Below are 22471 nucleotides of genomic sequence, written 5' to 3'. Positions count from 1 at the left end.
ACATAGATTACAGGAGGTAGTAATACCAACAAGCATCTCCTTACACATTTTTCCTTTACATCAGATACTAAGTACAGTATTATGCCAAAAATGTATTCCTGAAATACTGCTTTTTCCGAAAGAGATGTGAAAATAGTAGTTCCCTCGCATATGATGACCTTTTTCTTGCCTTCTCTTTTATTACTTTAAATCAAATACAGAACTTCTAAAAATGATTAATATAATCTGTTCCTCTTTACTTTGATATGTACAATACAACAAATAAAGCTCTAAAACAGGATGCTTTTCAGTAATTCATAATTAAATATGCAAATTCCACAGCTAAATTTGGACACGCAATTATATGACTAATCACATTTCAGAAAGCCAGAAAATTGCAATTGCATGATTAAATAGATGGCCAGGCCCCAAATCCACATGGGTGCTCTTGTTCTCTCATTTCAGAAAAGACAGTTGCTTTGCTATTAAATGGCACCCACTGAAAATTAAATGCATTTGTATGGGCAATTTATGTGCCATCTTACACACATCTTTTCTCTTTCATTTTAACAGAAATTCAGTTTTGACAACGTGTAGCCCAACAAATGTTAACCTTTCTGTCACTTTATGTGTTGTTGACTCTTGACTAAATGTCTTGTTGCTGTAGACTGGCTGTGGATGGACCATATGGATCTGCAACCACAGACATCTTCCACTACCGAGTCAGTGTGTGCATTGCAGCAGGAATTGGAGTCACACCATTTGCCTCTATTTTAAAATCCATTTGGTACAAGTGCTGCAACCCTAACACAGTACTGGCACTGCAGAAGGTAGGTGGGAAAGTTTATTGCTTCATTAAAAAGTTCCACAAATGAGCCTACTTAGCCAGGGGAGAGAAGCAATTCAAAGCTAGAGGCTCACTTGAGTACTTTAACTCACTCTGGGAGGCAGTCACTCCCTTTCCAATTGCCTTAGGAACTGTTGTGGAGTGAAGTCTCCTGAACTCACTGTCATTCCCTGAGAAAGAAGGTAGCCCTAGCTGCAGTGTTTTTAGTGAAAGGTGAAGGATCAGATTTTCAATAGCAACTGGAGATAACTGTAGAATGTCTTTCATAGCTGGACAGATAATTAGAGAGCTGCAAGGGAAACTTACCCTCTTTCTTACTAAAAAATAATCCTGCAACATCACCTCAATCAGAAGTGAAGGGCAGCACTTGCTCTTTGACCAGCTGCAAATTTCATGAGAGTCCTTCGGCAGCATGTCCTGGTCCAGAAGGCTGCATTCAGCAACCATTTGCTGCTTTTCTCACGTTGCAAAATCAGGATACTAACCAGCACAGAAGGAATATAAAAGGCATTAAAGCTTCAGATGAGATGCATTTATCAAGATGCATATTACTCCCTCAAACCACTTTAATTATTTTGTTGAAAAAATATGTTCAGATCTATAAGGTAAAGATGGCACCAATTAAATTAACATACTCTTAATTTTCTAACCTGTTACACACTTTCTGCTAATGGCATGTGAGGCAGCACTCTGGAGAGGATAGGTGAAGAGGAGATAATAGGTGAAGTGGGGTGAGGGCAAGAATGTAGCATAGAAAAAAAATCAGCATTAAACTCTTTCATATCCATCATGGTAGTGGTAGCTTGTGGACCTTACAGCTTCTTTTAGGCCATTTTCCAGTGTAAAAGCTGAATCAGGAACTGCTCAGCATTTCTCATGTAAGGACAAGCACTGAAATCGCATTGAAGGGGACAGATCTCTGAAAGGGTCAATACATATGGAGCTGATTGCAGGACCAAGGGGCTGATCCTTTTAAATGAAAGAGTGTTAAAACTGGCATCTTAATGACGAGCTGCCACTGAAAAAGCATCTGGGATTTTAGTAACTGAGGAGTTGAGGACAGGTTCAAATTGCCAGGGGGGATCTTTGAGGCAGAAAAAGCACTGAGAAGGGAGAGAAATAAAAATGGAAATACATGCTTTTTGAGAAAAGAAGTGTATTTGCAAACACTGATTTTACCAGGATTTTTTTTCACAGGAAGGAGAGCTATGCACATGCATAGAAACTTTATATATGTAGATTATGTATATTTTACATGTATAGAAGTGAAAGTGTTGTTATTATTGTCATTGCTGCTATCTTAAGGGGGAAATTACAGAATTTAACTATGCATCAATTGTATACTTGAGGATGTTAATTCATAGGGAGAATTAGAAAGAATTTTGTGTAAGTGTGCCTGCAAAGATAAATGCATCATGCATTCTGCCATAGTTTTCTGCTATAGAGTTCAATTTTTCTGAATTCCTGTGAAACAAAAAAATTATCAGGATTTCTGCTTGTCTTTTTTTATATCTTGGCTTCCTTATTGGTGCAGTGGGAATAGCGATGTTTATTTTTTCACAGGTGTTATGAGGCTAAATTTCATCAGTGCTTGTAAAATATTTTGAAAGTGTGGATGAAAGGTCGTGGGGAAGTTCACAGCATTACTTAAAAAAATTCAGCAGTCATCTCAGTGAGAGCTATTAATCTCAGGGTAGCTACACTTTTTTTTTTTTTCCATTGGTTAAAAGCTTCAAGTTGTGGTATAATTGCAAATAATTTAATTTCCGTCAAAGTATTCAGCCCTCTCTTTCTGCCATGATGAGTACCATAGAAATGTCTATTAAGGAAATAAATAAGAAGTTTTTCTTTTTTTTAACAACTTCGTTTTGATTTGAGTACAGCTATCATTATGGTTATTGAACTAATATTTCTTAGTGTTGCCCACATATGGTTGAGATATAAATACTCAGAGTTTCCCTAATGTCTGCAGCTGTATAATTTTAAAAACCCAACAAATCAAAAAGAGTACACATTTATCTAATTGATTCTTCACAATTAAATAGCCTTAGAGCCCTCATTTCTCCATCATTTTTTGCATGTACTACTAGTCATGGCTGGAAAGATTCTACAGGCTTTAGTTTGTATAATATGATTTTTTTTTTCCAAATTAGTGGTCTATTTTTTCAGATCAATTGCTACTGAAATTGATAAAATTGTACTGATCCATCAGATTCTAGTCTTAGCAAACATTCACTTTCTCTTCTCTTCAAAAGGCATAAGAAAGGTCCTACTGTGTACCACCAAATATCCATCTAGCCACATATCCTGTCTCCAATGGTAGCTCTTCATGAGCATCTAGAGAAAAGTATATAGACCAGAAAAATCAAATGGTGATTGGTTTTTACAGGAGACTTTCTCACCATTGAGTGACTCGTAGCTCGGTAATGCCTTGATACAAGAGCTGTACTCCTGTCTTTAATATCTCTGTGGTTTTTTCTTCCATGAAATAGTATAATTGCTTTTTTGAATCCATGTAGACCTTAGACAACCACAGCATGTTAAGGCACTAAGTTCAGTACATACTGAGAGGAAAACACAATCAGCCTCTTCCATTCACTTTGAGACTGACTTCCCCGCCTGAAGTAAATCTCTGCCTCAGCTCCCAGTCCTTCTGCACAAAAAGCTTGTCTTGAAGATCTCAAAACCTGGGCTCTTTTTTCTGTCAAATGTAACCATCTTTCTGATCTTTTTTGATAACAGTTTAAGCTTTTTGCTTCAAATTCAGGAGCATGATTTTGAACCTTGTTTTGCATTTATAGGAAAGGCCATTTGCAGCCACCCTAACTCCTGGTCATTGCCTCCTGTAGGCTGCCAAACCCCCACCCCCTGCCTGCCCCAGGCTGCAGGCACTGCTGTGCCTTACCTGGAATGGCTCCCTGGAGTGGCTCCCTGAATTAATTACACAGAGGAAGACCTCTGATTTTTTGTTTGTTTGGTTGGGTTTTTTGTTTGTTTTGTATGCTACAGCCCACAGGTAATTCAGTACACTCAAGAGCATGAAGGACTGGGTGCTTGCAGGGAGGCGTCCACCTGCAGGTGTAAAAGGTTTTTGCAGGGATATTCATGCCTAAGAGGGAGCAGCAAGAATCAGGGATGAGGAGTGTCCTCCTTGGACAGCCCTTTAGTGAAAAGCTGGCTTTGCCCAGAGCTGCAGCTCCACCTCAGCCTTAAGGGAGAAGGGAGAAACAGATGGATGCTTATCAACAGATAATTATTATTGACTTTCCTCATGATGGAAACTGATGTACAAAGAATGTTCTTTGACTTTACAAGAAAGAGGTAACACAGTTCTTGCTCTTGTCCATTGTACAAAATTCAGGATGTGGGAAACTGAAGGATAAATATCCATGAATTGCAAGGGAGCAGAGCATTACAGAAATAAGCAACTATTCCAACCCCTGCTTTGATCTGATTAATAGCAATACTGCATCTAACTCAATTTGCAAAAAGAGCACTTGGAAAATTTAAGACAGTTTACTTGGGCAAGCCATCAAGCTGATGAATGCAATTGATGGCATTAGGGTGGGTGGAGGCTAACAAAACATAAATCTAAACCAGATTTTTAAGGGTCCTAAATAATTGCAGTCAGTTAATAGTATGAGGCTTACAAGAAAAAAACAGGATTCAGAATCATCTCTAATTATAGAAATGTAGTGGAACTACTTTATTCTACTGTTTTAATAAGGATTAATTTTTTGGTGCATTTATTGTATTTTAATTATATATGTAATATGTTGTGCTATGCTATGGGCAGCCAGTGTAAAGAAAGGAAGAGTTCTTTGTAAACACCATTTATTTTAACGTATTAGACTAGAAGTCCTCTTTGATCTAAGGGAAACTAATTCCTTTCACCCATAGGCCATCCTTCTTCACTATCTCTTTTCTTTCTAAGATTATAATCACTGCCAAAAATACTTCTAATAATGACAGGCTTTCTTCATCACCAAATGCTTGCCACCTCTAATGTGAAAAACAGAGGCAATGCAATGGGTGCCGCGGGATGAGCTTAAGGAATTTTTGCAGCTTCAGAAAGCTGCATCCTTTCCTTAGAGGACTGTGCCAGAGGTGGCTTGATCCAACCAGTTGGACTGGCTATTACTGTGACAGCCAGGCTTGCAAACAGCTCAAAGCATTCCCTCAAGATCCAGAGTCTGATGTTCTGGAAACCAGTTCCCCAGTTCAAAGACTGTATTGTCTCAACTCATTGGCCTGCTTTTCTTCCTCCTTCCCTGAATATGCTTATCTCCCAGTCCTGCCCACATGCTCCCAGTTGCTACCCCATGAATCTTTTATTGGTTTAGAAATACGTATCTCCTCTCCACACACATGCACTAAATATACATTTCCATAAAATGAACTGCTGAAAAAACTTGAGAAATAAGATGATCAAGTAGAGTCTGGGGGAAGAAATTTCTCACTACAAATCAACAGCTATGGTGTGATACAGACTGACAGCTCTCAGTGGGCTGATTTTCAAGGTGCTGAGTATATAGAACAAGTGGGGACTTTAGGACTCAGACACAAAAAAGCTACATAAAGGTTAAAGCTATAAATCTTACCTAGTTTTGGTAATTTAAAATAATGCTGTAGTTGGCCACAAATATGAAATTCTATAAAGTCACTGGGCTTGCATTTTTCCTCATAACCTATGCCGGTGTAAATCAGCAGCAACCCCCCTCCATAAAGCAATGAGGTCATATTTAAGACAAAATATTGAAACAGAAGGGGAAAAAGCAAACAGCCAAGATGGTTAGTACTAAAGTTCCACAGACAGTCTTATTCCTGGGCTGTAAAAACACCCTACTTAACCCTGAATGCCTTATCTCTGCTTCTGGGATCATACATCATTTATATTTCTTACATAAACCACAGATGGTTCCTTACAGTATGCTCAGATCTAGGAAACATCTCAAATTACTGTTAGTGTCTTTCACCAAATCTCCACTGAAGCATGGTATTACCACATTTTTCTCCCACCACCTTACCAGAAGTCTGACAACCTAGTATATTAAATCTTCGGGAAATCTCTTTATAGCTTTCTGGTTTCTTTCTCTGGTTTTTCATTTCAGAAGTGTCCAATACAGATTTTTACCTCATTGATCCTGTGGAAAAGGGCTACGATTTCCAAAGCGTTGGATTCACCACAGTGATTGCCTTGGGGACGTATCTTCCTAATCACCTTTGATATTGCAGTACAATAAAAGACAGAGGGGCTGGTGAACAGAAAAGGAGATGGGTTGGAGGAAGCTAAGGGATTTTGCAGCAAAATAAAAGTCACAATAAAATAAGTTCCAATCATCCAGTTTTTATAAGCTTATACATTGTCCTTCCTGCTGTTCCTTTCACATCTGAAACTTTATTTTTAGACTTCCTCTATGTTTGTGAATTTCTTTTTTTTTTTTTTTTGGATAAATTATGAAAACACACAGCCTGCAGAGGCCCATTTGAGGTTTGGCACTATCTGGTCAAAATAATGGTAGAGTGCATGGCAGGAGCTACAGAATTCGAGTAATAAGAATTGTAATCACATTTATTTTGTAACTGTGCCTCAGACTGCCATCAGGGCAGTGTGGGCCGACAGCCTGGGAATTTCAGACATTCATCCTCTAGGTAGAACAGGAACTCACAGTTGAGTTGTCTCCACATCTGTATTGGCTTCACACAAGACACTGAGCTGAAACCAGGTGATGGACTGGTCCCAGACCTCTACACAGCACAACATTGCTAGAGGAGATTTCCAACTGGGAAATCATGATGGTGCTAAAGAGTCCCTAAGGTACTTCCTGAGGGCCTAGGGGTGACGGAGTTTCAGTGCATTGATAAGATCCTGACAAGCAAATTTCATCAGTCCTGAGGCATTTCCTGTTGCAAACTTTATTTACTTGTACATAGACAGGACATTTGCAAATGGTCATCAGAAACCATTCCTGCAGAAGCAGTAATATAGGACAACCTTCTAGAAATAGCTAATTAGTTAGAAGATGCTTTATATGCAGCTAAGCCAACAGATCACAATAGATCACACACACATAGGAGTGGTCATAATAGTCCCTGGGCCAGCTGGCTACAAAAACTGCACAGAAAAAGGTTCTTGTGGACTCCCACTGTTCCAGCTGAAGGTGCCAGAGGAACGACTCTAGAAATAGAAACTCATCATCTTATGGGCAGTGACTAACAGTCTTGTTAGAAAGATTTTTTTTCCTATGCAAGCATTACCTTATGCCAAGATACTAATAAATTAATTTCTTTCTTTAAAAACAAAAACCAACAAACTCTGCTATATTTTTTTTATTTACTGCAGTAGAGTAGGAAAAAATAAGCCATAGGAATGACTGAAGGATGCCTCTCAGTGACAGATCCCAGGAATGTTTGGTTCGCCACAGACACAATTATAGGATGCTTTGATCCCATCCTCTAGTTTCTATCTGCAGAACAAAAATTTCATAACAGGCTCTCCAACTCAATAGACAAGAAACAAAAAAGATGAAAAGTGAAACCAGTGAAATCTGGATGAGAGAAATTGTGTCAATTTTTGATAGAGAGGAGGGTTTCAAAGCAATGGAAAACTGATTGTGGAATAGCAGTTCATTTTACCCCTTTGTCAATTGTAAATTTAGTTTCAGGTTTCTCTAGGAACTAGATGCTCCAATTTAAACATGAAATACATTTTAAAAAAAGGAATAGGGACTATTTCTCACCTGTTTTATACAGTGCATATGACGTGAAGACCATAAGTACCTTTTGGCAACATCAACAGTTAGCTTAAAGACATAAGGTCTTGAAAAACAATGAATTCCTTGCTTTGATGCTGAATAAAACTGCAATTAAATAAATCAAACATTTCAAATAATCATCAAATTATTTGCAAAAAAATGAAGTGCTAGGTATTTTTTAAGTTAAAGCAGAGATGTACTGGCAGGGATATACGGGATATGCTACTTTCACTAGCATATTAATATATTCAATCATTGTTTAAGATTAAAATACAAAATTTTAAATTTTCAAAATTATGTTTAATCATGTTTACTATAAATTTAGAGTGGCAAAGAATCACACACTATATGGTTAACGAGTTGAGCCAGTAATTAGGAAGTTTTATTGAGAGTTTAGGTTTTTTTAAATCTCTTTGCTTTATCTGACAGGTTTATTTTTACTGGATTTGTCGAGACCCATCAGCATTTGAGTGGTTTGCTGATCTTCTGTTCCATTTGGAAACAAAAATGGCTGAAAAATGGAAAAATGATTTTCTAAGCTATCATATATTTCTTACTGGCTGGGATGAAAGTCAGGTAATAATGAAACTGTTACAAGTCAGAGTCAATGTACCTTGCTTTTCCAGTATGGTAACATATGGAACAGGAACAGCTGAATGAATTATGGATGAAGCAAAGACAAAGAGCTGTAAATACGAAGACACTAAGATGTCTGTTTACATCACACATTTAGGAAAACAGGAATAGAGAAACCAAGCCAGTGATTCCTCCAGTCCTGCATCTTGTCTTGGGCAAAGATGGTTACCAGGTGTCTCAGAAAAGTGCATACACTTTCAGGAGCTCATAAAGGGACATTTTGTCTATGTCTTAGGAGCAGTTTTTCATCAGATTCTGTCATTTTTGTGCTGAAATGTGGAGGGCTGTCTAAAAAGTGTAGGTTTCATTTACTCTTATTATTTACTATAGCTTCTGCTGTTCACATTCATATATATATATATATATATATATATATATATATATGTATGTATGTATCTTCAGTGTATTTTTGAAAAGTACTGCACTTGGAACATTTTGGCAACCAAATCCATGGTCTAGTTCATGTTGTTTGAAAAGACATTTTCTCTGATTGACTTCAAATTTGCCATCTCATAATTTCATTGGATCATACCACCTCAGGTGTTTAATTCTTAGACTGGGTCAATATTATTAATCTTCTTTAGTCTTTACCTGAACACAAATGTGTTGATTTTCTCTCTCTCTCTCTTCCCTTTTTAATGGATCCTCAGATCATGCAGTGATAAGTAAGGCACCTGCCAGAAAAACTCTAACAGGAAAGTCTTTGCCCTACTGTTTTATTTCCTGCTGTCTCTGTTGAATGAAGAACTGCCTAGTAGAGTGAAAAAATACAGATTTCATAGAGCTTTTCATTTTCTGCCTCTGCTGATACCTTGTTTGAACCCTCATTGTTTCTTTCTGCTTTCCTTGGAGTTTCTGTCAAGTAATGAGGTATGTACATAAAGCTGTATTCAGAAAAATCTACTGCCATTGTGAAGTATATGGCAGTTACAGAAACTACTGCTCTGCATTAGCAGTATCACAGGGTACTGCCTAAAACCTGCTGTTAAAGAAGCTATTGGGGAGCCTAAGAACACACAAAGTTGCCTTCATTTTCAGCTATCACCTCACTTCCCTCTTGAGTAAACATCAGGCCAGAAGTCAGGTAAGGTGACAACTGTTCTTGCTGGGGCATCTGTCTCTCTTCACTCATGTGCCCTGCACTTTTCTGAAAGGACTTCTTCTCTTCAGCCACATAATCTCTCTCAGTTCCTGTCAGAGGAATATTATTCAGTGGCTGTTTCTCCTACTCTGACCTGGGCACTGTGCTCAGTAACATCGTCTTCTTCAGATGCACACAAAGGTCTCTAATCTTACAGGACTCAGTTGTTTTTAGTAAATTCCTGTTCATTACTCATTGAAACTTGAGCTTCAGCACCAGTAAGATTTGAATATTTTACTTCTCCCCTAGCAAAAAAACAAAACAACATTCTCTACATTCTCCCTCTGTATACAGATGACCAGTAGTCAAGTGAAGTTGAGGATGGGTATTTTAAACTTTCTAGTACATTCTCCTTTACTGACACGATCTACTCCTCAGACACGTATGTTCCGTGTTTTGAGGTCTTTGCAGATTCCACGTTGGCAACAAATGGTCAAGCAGATAAGGCACATGGTCTGCCTCTGCTTGGACAAGCTCCCTGCAATATCCCTGAGACTCCTAGGCAACCTTAACACTGTGAGCAGTTGCAAAGGCTCATATCAAAAAATCCTGGGAAACTTCCACTTAATGAGAACAGCCTATCTTCTCAATGGGACAATCTTGCTGCAAACAATTCAAAAATTCTGCAGTTTTCTACCTCCCACTCTTACCAAACACTTTAAGTTCTTTCTTAGACTATTCTATATCCTTCATGACAGTGGCTCAAACTAACAAGAAGAAGCTTTTAGAAACACGACCTCTTCTGACAACTTTGCTTGACAAGAATAATCGTGTTGGTAAGGAACATGGAAGACTCATTAGAAGAAGAAATATAGAGTATTCCTAGGAAATGGATCTAAATTTCAGCAACCACTTCTGCAAAAGATGATAATGATACTTAGTTCATGCTAGGACCTGGACTAAATGCGAAGTCCATTTTTAATGTACTTTCCTCTGTTAATTTCTTGATAGTGACAGCCATGATGGTAGTCCATAGTGGAAGCAAGCATATTACTCTTACAAAATTAGGAGTGACAGTGGTTTTTGTTCCTAAATGCACCTGAGAAGTACTCAGATAGCATGCTAATGGGTGTAATATAGGAGCTGAAGGACAGTAAATGCAGAAAATCAGATTTTTTTTCCTGGCACTTGGGAGCTGAGGAGCTCACTTGGTTCAGTGCTTCACCTGAGGTAATCCACTTTCTGTACCTGCCTCTACCTGTGGAAAAATGTCAAAACATTGAGGGTTTTACACAGAGTCACAGAATAGTTAGGGATGGTAGAGACCTCTGGAGATCTTCCAGTCCAATCTCCCCTGCCAAGGTAGGGTCACCTAGAGCAGGTTACACAGGGACTTGCCCAGGTGGATTTTGAATATCTCCTCGACCTCCCTGGGCAGCCTCTTCCAATGCTCTGCTGCCCTCAGTGCAAAGAAATTCTTCCTCATATTGAAGTGGAACTTCTTGTGCTTTAGTTAATGACCATTGCTCCTCGTCCTGTCATTGGGTGCCACTGAAAAGAGTCTGGCACCATCTTCCTGACACCAATCTTTGAGCTGTTTACATGCATTAATGAGATGCCCTCTCAGTTTCTCTTCTCAAGACTAAACAAGCCCAGCTCCTACAGTATCTTCTCATAAGAGAGAAGCTCCAGACCCCTCATCATCTTTCCTCCTCTGGACCCCTGTTTTTACTCCTGCTGAGCTGATATACCCACTGTGTTTTCCATCAGCACTAGAATGCTCTGGACTTAGCTCTTAGGTACTTTTGGAAATGCTTTTTACAATTCTAGTAATATTGTGAAGTCTCAAATACTCATCTCCTTCTCTCTCCTTCTCCTTCTGCCTCTCCCTCTCCTCTACTCCCATTTGATAATTACACATTTTTTTTCCCTCATTCCATCTTTCCCAGCAAAGAAGCATTATTGCTTTTGTCTCTTACTTGAAATATTTTTTTTACTCTAAAATTATTATCTTGTAAATTTGCCTTTAGGCTACTCACATAGCCCTACATTGTGATGACAAGATGGACGTAATTACTGGTTTGAGACAGAAAACCTGTTATGGAAGGCCAAACTGGGACAATGAGTTCAAACAACTAGCTGAAAACCATCCTAGGTAAGGCAGGCTGGTTTCTAACCTTGTTAGGTAACTCTTTTCTCAGCATAAACAGTGGGAGGAGGGGAGAGCAAACCTTTCTAAATGACCCTTTTAAAATAATTTCTTCTTTTTTGCTGTGTGGAAAGAAGATTTATGCTTAATGAAGATTTTAATGAAGAAATCTCGGAAAGAGAATGCCAATAAAATCTAATTTTTGGACAAGAAAATCTAATATTTAGAAGTATTTCAATATCCTGGCCTTTGTCCAGATATAATTGAAACACACAATCCAATTACTGTTCTGCACAAAGGACAAAGTAGCATTAATTTCCCTTGAAGATGGTTATTAAAGAGATAAACTGTGATTTTTTTCTTATGATGTCAAGGATATGTTTGTTCCCCTAACATATTTGGCCGCTCTTGCAAGACTATGCTGTTCTGTTATTAGTTCATCTCTGCTGGCAAAGACAGTTCATTTGAACTTGGTGGATTTGCTAGTGGTCTGAGAAAAGCTTCTTTGTTCCTAAAAGCCTTTGAAGCAAGAATTTGAAATATTTTGTGTTCAGCAATAGAAAATTCCAGAATCTTTGTGACTTTGTGATTTCCAAACATTTACCTGCTCATGCAAAATAAAGGCTTGCACTTGGGAGACTGAGATACGAAAAGAAAAAGGAGAAAACTTTTTTTAAAAGATGAAAAAGACCCAAGAAAAAGCTGAAAGGGAGGAGATCAAAGAGAATACAGTAAGCTACAAGAATACCATAAAATTGCAAAAATAACAGTAATAGAGAATTCACTTGATGGAGGTCAAAATAAATACAATCAGGAAATATGAAAGATTAAAAGCATGAAAAGGCCAAGAATAGAAAATATGACTTTTGAAAGACCTTTCATAGGGATTCTACTACATAAACAGAGCTTTTAAAGTTATAGTTGAAACATTACTTTTTGTTAGTTACTTTTGCAACTATAAGTGCAGATGAGATAAAAATGTCTTTCTGCTGCTGAAGGGGGATACGGGCATTAGCTTTCTACACTGGATCTTGAGGTAGTTCCATAGAAAGCCAGTCCTAAACAGACAGGAAAATCTCTTTTTTTTTTTTTTTTTTTTTTTTTGTGAGCCTAGATGCCCATGTTTATGGTCAATGTCAAACCTTAAGAAAAAACCCTGGAATGAAATAAAGATTGCTTATGAGAAAAGAATACCCTGTTTTTTCCTGCTCTGACTTACAGAAGATTAAAGAGTCAAACAGGCTCTTCTTTGAGTTTCTACTCTGTGACAGAACACTGAACTTTTAGGATCTGACTAAATTTCGGGTCCCTGCGCCTAGGTTGACAGAGTTCCCCCTGGCTGCAACAATGTCTTTTAGCAGATTAGCAGGAATACACCACTTCAGGTTAAACCCGGTGCAACCGAGCACCAAAGCAATATGGGCACTTTTCGGGACTATGGCTTGGGAACCAAAATCATCCACAGCCCCTCCTTTACAGGAGCAAACCCTTTTAAACTCATGCTATAACTTGTCACTTCCTCTGCATTTCTGCAGATTGAGCTTTCCCCAGCAGCACAGCACAGCACTTCTGCATATATGTTTTAAAACCATAGGTGTAGTGTATGCGGAGGCACTTTAGGAAGTTTCTAGCAGACAATCAGGTTACCAGCAGGTGCTTGTGCATGTATGAACGCAATTGTTTGTTACATTTGTCATGTTCTTATTTTATAAGAAGCACCTATTTACAACTGTTATTAAATCCGCCATTTAAAAATTGTCTGTAGGCAGAAAAGTGTTATACTAGGGGGTGGGGTGGGGCAGGGGGGAAGGAAGGGGGAGAGGAGAAGAAAACTCAGAAGTTACTGAGCATTTGGAATATTTTTTTAGGAAAAAATTAACTCAGCGGGAGAAAAAGCACTTAAAATTTTCAGCACAAGCACTATGTTTGCCTCTGACTGAAAAAGCTATGACTATCAAAACCAAGGAATTACCATTTTAAATATTTTGTGACCTCTAATATAGCAATCTAATAAATAATGTAATAAGACATAATAAACATGAAAGTATGAAAATTATTATACTCTAATATAGAAACACAAGTCATGCAGTGCATTATACAAAGTATACAGTAACAGATTTCTCAAATGTATATCTCAAAAAGCCATTTGAAAAGATGCGAAGCTGGAGGAAGCCAAAAAGTACAATGTATCCATTTCCCCTGCTACTCTCATGTTTTTTGTTGTTATTGTGATTACAGCAACAGTATTGGTGTGTTCTTCTGTGGACCCAAGGCTCTCTCTAAGATCCTGCAGAAGACATGCAACTCATATTCGTCAATTGATCCAAGAGGAGTTCAGTTTCACTATAACAAAGAAAGTTTCTAGGCTGTACTTCTTAACTGTATAATAGATATTACCAGATTGTGTATTTTTTCCCATCTTCTCCCATCCTCTGCTCATTCTGCAGCATTCAGGCCAGACATTAAGAGTTACAAATTAAAATAGGTGTATTGACTTCAGCAGAAAAATGCTATCCTATGCCAGCTAAAGATTTGGACCCCTTCCTTGGCCTTTTCATTGCTTACTCAATGATGCCGTGAATCCCTCTACAACTGTGTGAAAACACACACAAACGATAACCTTTGAAGAAAAAGGCATGAGTAAAATAGACATTTAGAGCTGCCCTTTGCTGATGTGTATGATTGCAGGCAATACATTCCTGCTGTTTAAATCACGCCCTTTGGAAGCTTTCCTTCCTGGTTTTCTGATTTTACACCCCCACTGCACACACATCCATATCCACATTACCTTTTGTGCCACAGCAATGCTATTTCTATGCACTCTGTCAAATTCCAAAGGAGCAAATTTGTTTTGCCCTTCCAAGCTATGCACCATTTAAACTTGACATTTCCATGGGAATAGTATCTGTGTGTCCCATGGTTTAATGTGTACTTAGGTTTAACAGGCTAAGGGAACTCCAGAATTTTTGCACTCAGCAAGTGGATCTTGTGAGACATGCAACAGAAGCTGTGGAAAAAAGTTGCATGACAGAGTGATTCAGGTGGGAGGCCACCCCTGGCTTCTACTCCAAACCTCCTGCTCAGAGCTGATTCTGTGAAGAGACAAGCAACATTAGCATCCTTCCATTCCTCAGGAACCTTCTGCAATCACCGTAAAGAATGGCAAGTTCTCTCAGCAATTGTGGATGCATTCCATCAGTTTCCATGGACTTGTTTAAAATATCCTTAACCTGATCTTCCTTCAGTGAGGGTAAATATTAATTTTTTTCAGATCTTCCCTCTTGCCTGAGAAGCCAGGGATCTCTGAATGTCAGCCTTAGCTGTAAAGACTGAGGCAAAACAGGAACTGAGTACCTCTACCTTTCTCCATGGCCTCGGGCGCCAAGTCTCCTGCTCCATTCAGCAGCAAAGCAACATTTTTCTACCCTTCCTTTTGATACTAAGGCATGTACAGCAGCTTTTCTTCTTGCCCTTTCTTCCCTCACCACACTAAACTCCCAGTGGGCTTTGGCTTTCCTGACCCCATCCCTGCACACTCATTGTCTCTATATTTCCTGCATCACCTGTCCTTGCTTCCACCTTTTGTATGCTTCCTTTTGTGCTTCAGTTCTGTCAGAAGGGATTTGTTCAACCATATGGATCTCCTACCACCTTTGACTCACTTAGTCCACAGCAAGAGGGATCATATTTGAACGTGGAGAAAGTGATTCTTGAAAATCCTCCAGTTCCCCTGGACCCCTCTTCTTTCTAGGACCACACTGCATGGGAAACTTCAAGGCATTGAATCCTCCTGTGTCCTCTCCATGCCATGTGTATTAGTGTACATGCACTTCAGAAAGGCATCCAGTCACGTGCATTTTTCAAAAGAGATGCTAGAGATTTTTCCAACCTGCTTTTCTGTAGGCACTTTCTAGTTTGTGTGGATGCCTTGGAGTAGGCCTCCTTCTGCCCTGTTTTTTGGTTATGACATCTCTCCTGTTCACATCATCCTGTGCACTTTATTTGTTGCTCCAGTCCACCACACCCTTCATTTGATTGTTGGTCATCCACTCCCTCCCCATCAAGCAACATTCCCATAAGCAACAAAAGGATGAAAAAATATTTCCCTCTATCCTAGCACAGAGAGTAAAAACACCCCATATTTGAGTTGGACTGAGCTGTAACAGATCACTAGGATCACATAATGCATTTATCCAGCCACATGATAGAAATGGGAGATAGGAAACATTCAGTGTACATCAGCATTTGAATGACAGAGGACAACATTATATATGTATTCTTACCCACAGACAAAAAAATGTCCACTAGAGGGGACATAACTATATAGACAAAAGAAACAGAACAATAAAAGTTATGACAGAGAAGATTCCAATATAATTTTATACATCTTCTACTAGAGGTATGGTATGTGTGAGCTGAAATTGTTTCACAACATACCATTGTATTATTGTTAAGTTTAGGGCAACGCATCTTTGTTTTAAAATAGTTGAAGTTTTTGTTTTTTTTTAAATGCCTGCCTATGTGAAATGATTAATGCAGAGCATACTGTGTTAGCAGTAGAGTGAGGAGAGAATTAGAGCCTCTGCCAGTTCACCTAGAGGCATTTATCTTTTATTTTTTCCCCTGGTGCCCATGCTGAGCCTCAGGGTAAGCTGACACATTTTCTAATATAAATTAAGCTTCCTTTTTTATGTGTGTTGAAAATCTTGAAGGAAATGAGAAATGTGTGTAGGCACCAATACCAGCTGCCATTGCATGAAAGAAAGAGGTGACAATTTCCTGCAGATTCTGAATGATTGTCTTAATGGGGTTGGATCGGAGGTAACAAGCACAAAGATATTGTGCTGCCAGAAAAACAGGATCTGTTCTCCCCCCAGCCTCATGCAACAAGATGTAACATTTAGCTTCTGGCTCAACATGGCATCTCTTCACTGCTTTGATTTATTCCCACTTTTGCAAATCACTGTGGTATGCTACAGGAGATGCATTTAGAGCCCTTGTTATAGTTCACTGAGTAGCACTGCTGTTATCACCACCAGAGGAGAATTTCTTTTGCATCAAGACTGAGTGACCTAGAATAAAGGAAAAATAATAATAATAATAAAAAAAGTGGGGTGGTTTGTTGGATGAGGATGAAACTGCCTTTAGGTTGAATGAAAATCCCTTTATTACAAATACAATTTGAATCAAAATGGGAACTAGGAAAATTTGGCTTCCTGCCTTGTTTTGAATAACACTGAGCACACAGCAGCTATGATAATGTGAGTGCATATGTAACGACTCTATTATTATGTTTATATATGGAAACATCATTCACTGTCAGGGAAAATGAAAGATATCTTCATGGATTTGTCCATTCAGCTGCTTCAGCAGGAAGTGTTCAGCACTGTGTAGGGAAATATTATTAAATAAAATATAGTCATAACAGCACAGACTCACCACATCCTGTGACAGAAAACTAATCATAGACAAGGATCATAAATATACAGATTAATTACTTTGGCTCTTACAATAAAAAGAGTGCTATTATAATGATTGAAGTTTTGTTATGATAATTTAAGTTTATTCACTAGGAATTGTAAATTGAAATACATGGGCTTATATGTTCTGGCTTTCCTCCCTCTCCCCCTTCTCCTAAGTTGTATGTAGTAGAAATTATTTTACTAAATTTGTTCCTTAGTTTACACTAAAATATTGAAGAGAAGCTGCCACTCTTAACAGAAAATCCATCATAGGATGTCTGTGCCATATCAACACTATTACAAGGACTCTCCTGCTTCTTTCCTGCTTTTAGGTGTAATCGAATGGCTTAGTGGAAATACTGTTAACTACAAAAAAGTGACAAACTTTTCAAAGGTTTGAGTACTCCTGATTAGCAGGAGATTTTACAAGAACTGCCCTAAAGGCAGCTTAGTTGCCTTCAGAAAAGTAATAAACTAAATGATATGGTAGATTTATAATCTCAACTGGTCAACAATTTCAGTGATCTTTTTTTTTCTTGATGGAAAAAAAAAGAAAAAAAGAAACCTGAGTTTCTTCAGGAACAGAGAAACAAAAAAGAAAAAAAGTGACAATGCTTCCATCCAGCTTGCTCTATGAATACCAAAAGCTTAAATGAAACATGCATAAACCAAGTAATGAGGAATGCAAACCTGTGAGGGTCAAATCAGCATAGCAGGTGATGGGCTGGAAGGTGCAATACTTCATTGCATATCCTGACCCTTCTCAGGCAATCACGTACCAGGCATGAAGTCACCTTGGTGACCACTTACAAGGTACAGGACACCCTATTAAGGACTCTCTGGCATAACCCTTCCTACCTGAAACCTGGCTGAGTCGAGGCTTTCTCTCCTCAGTCAGATCCTACATTCTGCAGCAGCAACTCTGACTCCTCCTGTGTGATTACTTTATTGTCTGAGAAATTCTGCATTTCTGCAGAATAAAACCGAGTGTCCGTTTTATTAACGCTGCAGCCACATTTTCCAAGAATGTCTACTTACATGTTATTGAGTATGTTCAAATGAGAGTGGGCTGATGATCTGCATTTCAAAACCCAAACCAGTTAGGGTCTATTTAACAGGATTCTCCTTGTCCTTCAACAAATCATATCTAGTAGTGAAGAAAGCTCAATTACACAATGGGTCTTAATACAGGGGAACAAATGTGTTAGTTGACATGGAAACACACTTTTTCTCAAAAGCAAGAAAGAACGAAAAAAGATTAATCTCTTCAAAAGATATATTAGTATCCTTCCAGAATACACCAAAGGAAACAAAAGTTGTATAGTATAATGAACCAGTCAAACCAGCATATTTTTTCAAAGGCTATCTGCTTCAAATATTTGCATCCATTATTTCTAAACAATAATGACTTCTAACATGGTAAGACATTTGTATTCATTGAGGATAAAAGCCCTGAGTCTGCCAATACTTACACGTGTGCTTTGCTAACTTCAAACAATCTTTTTACTGTCCTAGAGGACTAAATATGGTTTCCTTTGAAGCTCATGCACAGAGGACTAATGTCAGGCTCAAGGCTGGGTCCTGAAGGCTGATCTCTATTATTCAGCTATTACACTACCAGACTGTCTTGATACTTGTCTAGAGACCATTTCTCTGGTACAGTAATTCTGAATATGAAAGATAACTTACAATCATGCTCGCCTTAAGGTACACAGATAAGATTGTACTTATAGACTCTAATAAAAGGCCTAGGTTTTAATAGTCCTGCAGCTTTTATTAAGGAAAGAAAAAAAAAAAAGTGGACTTGGGGAGAGCTTTTATCTTCTTTTATTTCAGCAAAACGATGCATATGCAGATCTGAACATTTTATTCTGTGGATGTATGCAAATAAGGAGGAGAGGGGACAGACAAGAGCTTGTCCTCCGGGACAGAATTCCTGGTCTCCAGCATACTGCTGACCATTCCCCAGTATCACTGCCTTAAATGCCAAACCTCCTGCGCCCTTGCTGGAGACAGGTCCTTTGCACAAAAGCAACATTTTTCCTCTTGCTGCTGTCTAAGGTACAAAAACCTTAACAGAAATAATTACTGTCAAAAAAACTGAACTGAATGGGACTCTGTGAGCAAAGATAGGGATGTGTGCCCAAGCCCAAGTTAACACACAGTAGTTGCAGCGTGGATGCACGCAGGAAATTTGCAGATACCTATCTGCTTTGATATCACACACACAATTCCCTCCTACTGTAACAAGCACAATGTATTTGTTCTCATGTTTCTAGGAATTCATCAAGGTTAAAAAAAAGAAAGATAAACTTAAATTCAAGAGGTCTCAGGCACACAATCAACCTGCAAGGTATCACACTCATTAATTATACATTACCACACAATTACATTACATTTAGATAAAAATGTTTAGATTGAAGAATGCCCACTATTTGCTCATTAATATTAGTAAAATATCCATGTAATTTTCTGAATTTGTGTGCTGCTAAGAAAATTCAGAGGGCTATGCAGAATGCATACCAATGCAGAGTTAGCCATTTAAGATCACTCTTTTAGATTCCTTACCAGGCTGGCAAGAGGAATATAGTTAAGAAGCACAGTTGGACAACTTTGAATTTAATATCAAAGGATTGAGGATGAAACAAACAAATGTGTGCTGTGATACTGGTCAACACTGAAGTTACTTCAAATACAAATCATGGGGAGAACAGATAGATTTCACTGAACTGGACTTTGTGTAATACAAACATGCCCAAGTACAATTTCTCTGACATGAATGTACATCAACTATTTTATTATGTGCTTGGCATGACAAAGATGTATCTATAGTAAGAAACATCAAGCATAATAAATGCTGGCCAGCCTACATCTACCTGAGCAAGTCCATCATCCTTCTATAATATTGTGTTTTAATAAAGGAACCTGAAAATGCTTTAAAAATGGTCTGCTGCTGGGAGGTGCTGAACTGAAATAGCTTTTAGCAAAACTAAAAGAAACTGTATCTGCTCAGCATTCTGCAGAATCAAAACTTTGGAGTCCAGACAACAAAATTAACCAGAGTTTTTGCCAAAATGAGGAGAGTAGAATTTGGATTTTAGTCAATACTGGTGCTGAATGATATGTTGCAAATACTGAACACTGAACTTCCAAGAAAAATCAATTCTAAACTATCTGACTTGTTTATAATTAAATACCATTGCTTTGCTACATGCTGATTGTCCTATTGCTATACTTATAGATAGCCATGAATGAAGTCTAAGTGGAGTTCAAAGTGCTTTGAGTATATATTTTCTCATAATGTCACTGTCAGGCGGACAATTTATTACTTCCAGTTTCAGATGAGGAACTGAGTCACAGAGATACTAAGTGGTTGCCTCAGGCTCTCAAAAGAATGTCAGGACAAGGATTAAACAGGTTTTCAGGACTGTAACTTGAACTGTTACAACAATCTCCCTCTCCCACAGACTGCATTACATATGTTTGACATGACTCTTAAAAGTATCTGTGAGCTTTCTGAATGGACACAAAACTGATTTGAATTATTTTGGGTTCTACTGTTATTGAGCAGCGTGGTTTGAAAGGCAAGTGTTTTGGTTCTCAGGACCAGTATGATTCATACTTGTTTACTCCTAGAATTCTATCTATGATGTAAAGCATGCACATAAAAAGTAGATCCTCTGGCAGACAATTAATGATTTCTGTGTTAAAATAGGAGAATTCAAGCAAATAAACAATAATATTTATCAGAAAAGAAACAAGGTTTGGAGTTATTACTTACAAATACTGTTCAATATCTGAACATAGATTTTGATGCTCGACTGAAGCTTGATCCTACTCTGAGCAAAGAGCACAGGAAAATGCTTGTTGCCTCCCATAACAAGATCCAGCTAAGTACCAGACAGCACAGAATTGCACTGTCAGGAAAGCCAAGATTTCATTTTCAGGTAGGGCAAATCAGAAAATTTTCAAGTATTAAAGACCCTCTTTAAACAATTCTTGTCAATAATATACAATAAAAATAATAAAGCTAGGTAAATAAGCAATGTTCTGCTTCAGCTTCCTGGAATGCACTCATAATCTTTATGAGCATTTGAGTCAACACCACATTTGTTTGCTTTCTGATTTCTGTCACCTTGCCTGTACTTTGAGAATTTTCTAAGATTGGAAAGGGGTACCTAGGTATTTCTTACATCTATCATCCATTAACAGCTTTAAATAAATTCTAACATAATCAGATATGAAGTCTTCATTGTGATTCTTTTATCACTTCATTTACCAGCTCCATAGTCACCCAGACTAATGTATTTGGTTATGCCCAACTTAAAGGTATATTAAAGCTGTGTCTGCAATAATACTATTTACAAGAGTAAATTCACTCCTTCTCATTCTATTCTCTAGTATTTTCTATTATATTAATGCCAGGGAAGGAAGGATTTAGAACAATTCTCCCTCTGCAGAAGAAATTGGAAAACATTTATGAACGTTTGCATTTGTGATAGTAAGCATAGAATAGAAGGCATTTTGTTATGCTGATTTTATCCTATTTCTTTTGATTGGTGTTAATTCATGTACAAAGATCCAAGGCTCATCAGAGGAAAGGGATCTATGTATTTTCAAAATTCCCTTTTAATAAAATAAATTTGAGGGGGGGAAATGTAATTCATATCTTACTATGTAAGTTCAACTCCACTAGCTGCCAGCACCACAAAGCACTGGAGCATACTGTTAAGATGAGGAATGAAAACCATTCTAAAAGACAATATCAATCTAGAAATTCAGTCATTGAAAGCCTGCTTCATGAACTGAAGCTAATTAATGCTTGCATGTAGAGTTGAACCCAAACCATCAGAATTATAGCAGCTCCACAGCTGAATTACTTTTTTAGTGTGCTGCCACTTAAAATTCCACCCATTCACTTTGAAAGGCTGGGGCACATGATTGAACTGCGATATGCAAAGGGAAAAAATGAACAATTAAAGTAAAAATCTCCCTAAACCCAGGGATTACCTAAGATATTTAAATACAGAATGGCTTTATATTGCAAAAGTGCTTTCTGGAAAAAACATCCTTTCATTATCTTCACATTATCTTTTACATCCCTGTTTAGAAGCTCTAGAAAAGGTAGTTTTGTCAGCTCAGCCTTACATAGCTGCTTCAGTAAAGGACTTGAAAATCCAAGTATCAAAGCCCAAGGACAGTACTGACAGTGTGAACTATGCCATTTTTTAAGCAGAATAATTTTTGCGTGCAGATGTCTGGAAGAATATAAATATGAAAATATTAAAATAAAAACCAAGGCTAGACTAACTAGACCCCTTCACCTTATGAATATGAAAAATCATAGACCATTGTTAAGATGACTATGAATCCATAGTATTTGGAAGTTATTTTCACATTTAGCAAAATGACTTTAACTTGGGACATTGTTTTCATTGTCAAGCCTTTATGTTTTGTTTGCAATCCTCCATGCTCTTGTTTGGATACTTTGCTTTCTGAAATAGGCAAGAATAGTAAGATTTCAGTGTGTGTTTAGGCTGGGAGAGCATGATCAGATGAATA

At 37.9% G+C, this 22471-nt stretch overlaps 1 protein-coding gene across 1 annotated transcript in view; it reads left to right on the top strand.

The window, feature by feature from the left end:
• Positions 1 to 14116, top strand: part of NOX3 (NADPH oxidase 3) — a 39140-nt gene extending 25024 nt beyond the window's left edge. The window contains exons 10-13 of the mRNA XM_066314344.1: positions 647 to 809; positions 8011 to 8157; positions 11329 to 11453; positions 13686 to 14116. Of these exons, the coding sequence (XP_066170441.1) occupies positions 647 to 809; positions 8011 to 8157; positions 11329 to 11453; positions 13686 to 13812 (562 nt within the window). The 3' untranslated portion in view covers positions 13813 to 14116. The remainder of the gene's footprint in view (positions 1 to 646; positions 810 to 8010; positions 8158 to 11328; positions 11454 to 13685) is intronic.
• The last annotated feature ends 8355 nt before the right edge of the window (positions 14117 to 22471 follow it).

This window comes from Sylvia atricapilla, chromosome 3 (genome assembly GCF_009819655.1).
Source record: "Sylvia atricapilla isolate bSylAtr1 chromosome 3, bSylAtr1.pri, whole genome shotgun sequence".
Lineage (NCBI taxonomy): Eukaryota > Metazoa > Chordata > Aves > Passeriformes > Sylviidae > Sylvia > Sylvia atricapilla.
This window is presented reverse-complemented; position numbering and strand designations above follow the sequence as displayed.